Source organism: Quercus lobata, chromosome 8 (genome assembly GCF_001633185.2).
Source record: "Quercus lobata isolate SW786 chromosome 8, ValleyOak3.0 Primary Assembly, whole genome shotgun sequence".
In the NCBI taxonomy this organism is placed as follows: domain Eukaryota; kingdom Viridiplantae; phylum Streptophyta; class Magnoliopsida; order Fagales; family Fagaceae; genus Quercus; species Quercus lobata.
This window is the reverse complement of record NC_044911.1, coordinates 59,026,492-59,034,385: the sequence shown is the minus strand read 5'-3', so window position 1 is coordinate 59,034,385 and position 7,894 is coordinate 59,026,492. Positions and strand designations below refer to the sequence as shown.

The following is a 7,894-nucleotide window of genomic DNA, read 5'->3' as shown; positions in this document are numbered from 1 at the left end:
TAAAAATACGTGTAATGTTGTTTAAAAACTGAAAATGTGTATTTGAGTGGCTGTACCAAACACCCCCTAATTTTTGAGTGATGAATTGTTTAGAGTAATAAGCTTGATTTATGTATATGTAACATGGGTTTGTAGAAGTTTTTTTTTTATTTTTTATTTTTTATTTGCTTAAACTTTCAATTGTTTGTCAATGCTTTATATATATTAGAAATTTTATTCATGAACTTTAAAAAATAGATGTACATCAACTTTTGTAAGTTTCTAGGAGGAAATTTCACACACACTTAAATTACGTTAGAATAGAATTTATATCTTGTATAAAAAAAAAAATTAAAAAAATTAAAAAAAAATACTGCAAAACGAAATGATGTCCTCTAAACAGTCATTAACATTACATAATTACCCAGGAAGCCATCGCCCTAACCATCTTAACCCGGAATCAATTTCTTCTAACACAACAAAATCAATCAATTTTAAATAATACTTTGGGAGCTGGGCCCTGAGGACTAGAACATTTCATGCACCAGCCCCCAAAATTGTCTTTGGGTTCATCATAAGAGCATTAGAGCATCCACAGCTGGAATTCTCATCTCATCCTATTTTACCATCCCAAAAAGTCACTTTATCAATTATACAATACCATTTTACCATACATCCAGCATCCCAACTTTTATTTTCTTATTCTACTCATTAAAATAATATAGTTACACATTAAAATATATTAACCAACAAAATGAACTCCTCTCAGAAAAACCCAGAAACCCTGTTCCCGAAAAGAAAAAAACCCAGAACCCACCTTGCCACCACCACGCCACGGCCAACAACCACCACCACAACCAAACTCACCACCAACAACAACCACAAGAAACAACCACCAAGAGGAAAAAAAACACAAAAAATTGCCAAAAACTACCATCACCGATCGAGGAAATTGCCAAGAAACACAAAAAATTGCCAGAAACACACCAAGAAGAAAAACCACTTCAAACCCACCACGCCGACTCGCCGATCTCCACAAGCCACCGATCAGTAACCCCAAGCCACCGATCAGCAAACCCAAGCCGTTGAAAATACTCTATCACCGATTTGAAACCCACGCTGCCGATTTGAAACCCACGCCATCACCAATCAGCAAACGCCATCACCGCCACGCCTTCAACGGACCTTGCTTCAACCAATAGCGAGTCAGAGAGTGAGAGAGCGTAGATGAGAAAACAGAAAGAGAGAGTTGAGAAAGAAAGAAGACGCTCAGCCCCAGAGACAAAGAGAAAGAGAAGACAGAGGAGAGAGAGAATAAAAGTGATTAAAAAATTTATACAATAGTGCTACAGTGCCATTCTATATGTAGAATGGCACTGTAGCACAATTCTAAAATTTTTTACAATTCTTCAGTTTTACAATCCCAGCTGTTGACTCTTTTAGGCTTGAAATGCCAAAATTTCCTTAGATTTGGCATTTACAATTTCCAGTGCGGATGCTCTTAGCAACAGAATAGGTAAATGCCAAATTTAAGCTTATTTTACCATTCAGCCAAAAATGCCCACCCTATTAGCTGTTATACAATTTAAAAAAAAAAAAAAAAATTGTGATAGTGCGATTCTAAATTTAGAATCGCACTGTAACTCAATTGTAAAACGAAAATATATTATTTTATTCTTTTTTACTTTTCTTTCTCACTCTCAACGTTTCTCATTGACTCTCTCTCTCAAAGCTTGTCCCTCACACAATCCTCACTCTTTCACTCATCTCACATCTCTCTTTCTCATTCAAGGTTTGTATTGGAGTTGGGTTTGGTTCGTGGTCATGGCATGGAGATTAGCGTGGATTTTGGATTTTGGATCAGCATGGATCGACGGAGATTGGTGGTTTTCTCGGTGGAGATTGGTGGGTTGCTAATGTCGCCAATGATGGGTCGCTCAAGATCGCTGATGTGGGCTAGATGTGGTGTGATGTTGGCAGCATTGATCTGGTGGCACTGTGGGTCAAATGGTTTCGCCAATCTGGGTTTTGTGGTTTCGTCGATTTGGGTTTTGTGTGTGTTTTGTAGTGAGGCATGGATTGATTTTTATCTTTTGGGTTCAGATGTGGCAGTGATTTGGTGGTTTTTTTTTTTCTTTAATTTGAGTTTTTGGTTCTAGTGGGATTTTGGTTGGCAGTGGGCATGGTGGTGTGGTAGGCATGGTGGTGGTGGTGGTGGTGTGGTGATGATTGGGTGGTTTGGCTGTTGAGAGAGGGGCAGAGACTCAGAGAGGTAGGGATAAGGATGAAGAGAGAGGAGAGGAGTGATAGATAACCTTTAAATATTATTTTATTGTATAATTTATATTATTTTAGTGTGTAGTATTATAAAATAAAAATTGGGATGTTGGAAATATTGAAAAATGGTATGATATAATTGGTAAAATAGATTTTTGGGATGGTAAAATAAGATAAGATTGAAAAAACATTGTGGATGCTCTAAAGCACCAATCTACCAAAAGTAATACTAGAAGAGCTGGGTTGTGGGCCCGCTGTCCCTTATTTGCGGCCCTAGCTTAGAGAAGAATGACTTTATTTTTTTAATTTTTTTGAGAGAGAGGTATGAAAGAGAAGAATGATCTTTGATAGAAAACCAACATCAAAAGGAGTCGAAAGAAAGCAGAGAAGAAAAAGCTAACTGCTTATAATTCAAACGGCCAAACAAGTATCAATAAGTATCAGTAATTTCAAAAGGATGTAATATTTCCAGATCAGGTAAAGTAACTTTCAAGTTTCAACTACTATATTACTGAACAGGTCATGCACATAAGCAGCCTGGGCATTGCAAGACAAAAACCGACCCATGAAGTCAGCATCCATCACAATTACAAACTAAACTACGTCGTTAAATTCGAGGAAGCAAACAAGAACTAAAGCCGTACCGGATATATGTATATTACTGGTATCCTCTAATTGGTATTTCGACTGTCTGAAAATACAGTACTTCAGGCGAAACAGCCAACATACTTGAAAGATTCATTGGCCAAGCAAGGTACCAAGGAAAATCAACTATGAAGAGACTTCAGTTTATTTGCATAGCTTCAAGGCGGTATTTCTCCAAGTCAGCATCAAGATCTTCTGCAGACAACTTCTCAACAGGACCTTTTGCTCGTGCACGGCCCCTTGCAGGTCCACTGCCAATGCCTCCAGCACCACCACGAACCCAACCTCCAGGAGCAGGCCTTCCTCTGTCCAAATAAATAATCAGAATTATGTTGATCAGGGGGGAGAGAGAGAGAGAGAGAGAGAGGGAGATTGCATGTGAGTTTTACCAAATGCAAAGTTAAAGATTAAACACTGATGACTTGAGAACAAAGCTTATTTATATAATTCCCCAAAATTAATAAAGATCTGTTTACATTTTTCTCATTCCCATCAGTCAATTAGAGATGCACACTTCACTAAAGAGAGTTGCCATGGCTCAAACATTACGCCCTGCTGTTAAGTAGTAAGTGCTTTGAACTGATAGGGGAAGGAGAAAATTAACAAAATTACACTAACCTCAAATTACAGAATGCTTATTTTAGTGTTTCACTCAATTACAGTGATGCAATACATCAATCCGTCTTCCTTTCCTTCCCTCATTTAAAGGAAATAAAATGCCTTGTTTAATAACTATCAAGAGTGAAAAAATTATAGGCCAAAATACATTGTTGGTCTCTAAAATTTAACTCATTAGCAATTTTAGTCCTTGAAGTTTAAAGTGATTGTTTTTAGTCCCTTTAAAAACTTAAAAAGTAATTGATTTTAGACCATGACAAACTTAAGGTGATTGCTTTCAATCCCTATGGAATAATGACGTGTCAACTTTTAGTTTGACCATGTCATTTAAGGGACAAAACATGATTACTTTAAACATCAAGGACTAAAATTGTTCATGGACTAATATTTAATGACCAACAGTATACTTAAGCCAAAATTAAATGACCTCTAATAATCTGCCCACCAGATGGAATTCATGGATAAGTATATCAAATCAGAGAAAAACGGAATTGATTACATTACTCCATAGTCCATACCTTCTGAAGGCAAAATTTGGTTTTCCTAATATGCTGTTTGGAAAAGGTGGCACAACAGGAGGAGTAACCAGATTCACTCCTACAAGCTCAATTTTCATTGGCTTCCCATCAAGCTGAACATTATTGTATCTCTTGATAGCTGCTAGAGCATCTGCCTGCCGTAAAAAGACAACTTCTGCCGTTCCCTAAACAAAAACAATCTTATTAAGTCACTGGAACACAACAACAAAAAATTCAAATCAAATCTACAGAAGAACCTAACTGAGTAAATGCTATAAAGATACCTTTGATCTTCCACTCCTATCATAATGGATTGAATATCTTTTCAGGTCACCAATCTCACAGAAAAGTACCTGCAAAGATTCACTCTCACTTAGATGCCAATGGTATACAATTTGAAGACATGATGCAAGATATAATAGGATTGGTCCATAACACAACAAGCTAGATAAAAGGGTAGCCATTAAAATTTCACATAATCAAGAAGTCTCATGAAATGATGAATTTTTGTTGGGCAGGATCATCAATTGTCAGCACAAAATGGTTAGAATTCAACAGTAGCCAATAGAGACCATGCATGTGTTTGCACATGTCCATATGAATGACCTGCTTGCACTGAAACACACACCCTTGAAGATGGCATAGTAGGCTCCACCCTTCCAAACCTCTCATTCCAGATTAAATTAGTTGTCAAAACTGTCTAAAAAATGACCCATTTCAAGCAGAAACTCCAGACAAACCGAAGACATCATCAACCTCACCAGTCACCACCCAAATAAAGATTTCAAAAGGATATATACCATTATCCACGTACGACCATGCTCAAACCCCTTGATGAAAATATCCAACCCCATCTACTTGCTTAATGCTATAAAACGCCCATAGCCTAAGATTCTCTAACTTCAGGCAAGCTCTGATAAACCACCATATGAAATCCCCAAAACCATGCCGGAACTTCATTCCTCCTCCTTCAATCAAAAACACGCTTAAGTTTCCCCTTATAGCAACTCTGCCAGACCTAAGAATAAATAAATAAAACCGCATATCTGTGTTGCTAAAACCAGACTCATTAAAAAAAAAAAATAATAAAAAATAAATAAAAAAAACTGAACAATATGATTAATTACAAATTTAAAACTATTTCCATAAACTATAAAAGTCATTTTCAATATCTGCTCTAAGCTAAAATTCTTGCAACCAACACCCTCCCATCTAGTGAGTCAATTGCATGATGGGTACATAACATACATTAATATGTCAAATTTCACCCGAATCAGCTCACTGACTCATTAATTCTAACATGGTGAGGTGGAAATTGCAAAATAATCTCGAATTAGGTCCTTAATTGCAACATTTGGTAGTCTAGGGTACACCCAATAGTTTAAGACACAGATAGCTACAATTAACTCTAAATATTTAAACTATGCAGCAAAAGCTTAAAACAACAACAACGACAATAACACAAATATAATATAATAAATCAAACACGTAATAAAAAAATTCTATATACCTTAATGTCGTCATTAGTAACACCGTACTCTAAGTTTGATATATATAGCTTGGTACCGTCCTCTGAGTTGTTAATGTTAGATCCACCAACACCAACACCAACACCACCACCCACACCCAACACCACTTGTTGTGTCAACATCGGATTCATCACTTGCATTCCCTGCCCATTTTTTTCAAATTCACTGTTTCAATATCAACTCAGTCACATACAAAACCCTAGCCCCCCCAATATTATTTGATAGTAACATTTATATAAACCCCAGCGAGTAGCAGCGACTTTTGCTAGGTTATTTTATTTTGAACTTCCTTACTCTCCAAGAAATGAAAAGCGAGAGAGAGAGAGAGAGAGTGACAGGCCTGTGGAGCGTAGTACGGTGCGGTTCTTTGAAAGTTGCGATTGGGGAAGCGGCGGTCTGGGCCTGGGCCTGGGCCGGGACCGGAGGAGCGGCCTCGGCCACGGGAATTAGAATTACCATTGTACCCTCCGGATCTTCGGCTATTCTTGATCATGTCGTCGAGGGACATGTCCAGCTTGTTGGCCATTTTCAGCGAAGAGTGTGTGTGTGTGTTTTGAGCTTGGTGATTGGGGTTTTAGGGTTTTGGCAACACTGAGAGAGAGAGAGAGAGGTTTTGGTTGTTTTTGGCTTTTTGCAGAGAGAAGTGGTGAGGTTTTGGTTACATTTCCGTGAGAGACAGCTGGATAAATGTTGTGGGCCTGGGCCGGACTGCTGGCTACTGAGTTTTGATAGGGTATGAAAAAAGAAAGTTTTTTTTTTTTTTTTTAGAAAGATGAAAAAAGAAAGTTAGAAAGAGAGAAATTATTTTTATAGGTCACATTTTTTTCAATTAATACATAGAATCTCAATTTTGTTCCATGATGATTGCTCATATGGTATAAATGTACATTTATGCTTAGAAATAAAGTAGGGTTATAAATAAGTAAACAAAGTGTTTTTTTTTTTTTGTATAAATTATTTTTATTGGTTGATTTTGTTTAAAAAATAATTTGGGTAACAAATATTTCCCTACCTTAGACCATGCCTCCAAAGACTCTCTGACATGGATTTTGAAGATGGTAGGACAATTTAGGATATTAGGAGTAGTATATCATGAATTTCTAAAATCATATCAATCTATTTTGAAACAAGTAGATTGGATCTTATCACATCGTCAATATTTAAATAAATGTTGATTGTTGTCATTTTTGTATGTATTTATATTATTGATGATGTGATAAGATTATACCCGCTCATTTTAATATATATATATATATATATATATATACTTAGATAGAATCTTAACAAACTCTTACTAAATCAAACCACCTTAACCAGACGACAATATTTTGATCCAAATTGATTTAAAGGAGAGTATATCAAATTCACTAGTTGGAAACTTAAATTGATATATAAGTACGTAATTAGTGATGAGTAATTACCTATTAATAGATATGATCTGTGCAAGTTCATCAAAATTCGATCCACTCATTTTAAATTAGATGAATAAAATTTTAAAAAATTATTGGTAAATTAGAGTATCTTAATCAAAAGAAATTTTTTTTCCTAAACCAGTTTAGAGAATAGTTCATCAAAGTCACTATATGCCAATTCAAGTGGATATCCATGTGTTCTTAAAAAGGAAAAAAGAAAGAAAAATAATATCCATGTGTATTTTTATTCATATAACTTATTCAACAGTCTTTACTTGCAATTGGGTAATCCTTTGAGTAGATCTATGATGAGTTTAGTATTTCAAGGAATAAGAATTCAAGTTTAGTATTGAAGTTATGCAAATCTGTTCAAGAAATAAGTGAAGAAGTGTTGTTCATTAAAACTCGACAGATCTATATCCATCGAGGTTTAATGTTGATGCTCGATAAAAGCTGTATCTGTCGAGAATTACGAAATTCAAATTTCTAGATCTGATTTCATGCATATCCATGTGTATTTGTGTACAGTTTCTTTTTTTTATAACTTTAGACATATATAAATATTATTTTAAGGGCCGTCAAATATGATGCAAAGTGATGCAACTTGATGCAAATTGATTGTGCATGCAAGTTGTGACCGGAGACAAAATTTGCCTTAGTTCATTATATTCCTTGTAGAAGCTGCTGCGTCTTTGCGTTAAGAGTTTTGTAACCAAAGAGCTTCTTGATCTTCATCATTAGATGAACTGAAAAATTTTGCAACCAACATCTTCCTCAAGTTGGTGTATTAGTCGCGTACTTGGATTCGTGTAACAATTGGTTAGTCATGTACTGGGAGCCGTGCATTGAAAGGAGAGATTGTCACTATATTACAAGTCTAATTGGGTATTGGGGTAAGAGTTCATAGTTGGTATTA

At 35.8% G+C, this 7,894-nt stretch overlaps 1 protein-coding gene across 1 annotated transcript; it reads right to left on the bottom strand.

Moving 5' to 3' along the window:
* Positions 1-2,642: 2,642 nt before the first annotated feature.
* LOC115958132 (THO complex subunit 4A-like) lies at positions 2,643-6,233 on the bottom strand. Its single transcript, XM_031076495.1, has 5 exons — positions 5,907-6,233; positions 5,548-5,709; positions 4,322-4,390; positions 4,038-4,222; positions 2,643-3,206 (listed from the first exon to the last, which is right to left on the bottom strand). Exons 1-5 carry the CDS (start codon positions 6,090-6,092, stop codon positions 3,041-3,043), a joined length of 768 nt encoding a protein of 255 aa, XP_030932355.1. The 5' UTR covers positions 6,093-6,233; the 3' UTR covers positions 2,643-3,040.
* Positions 6,234-7,894: the final 1,661 nt, after the last annotated feature.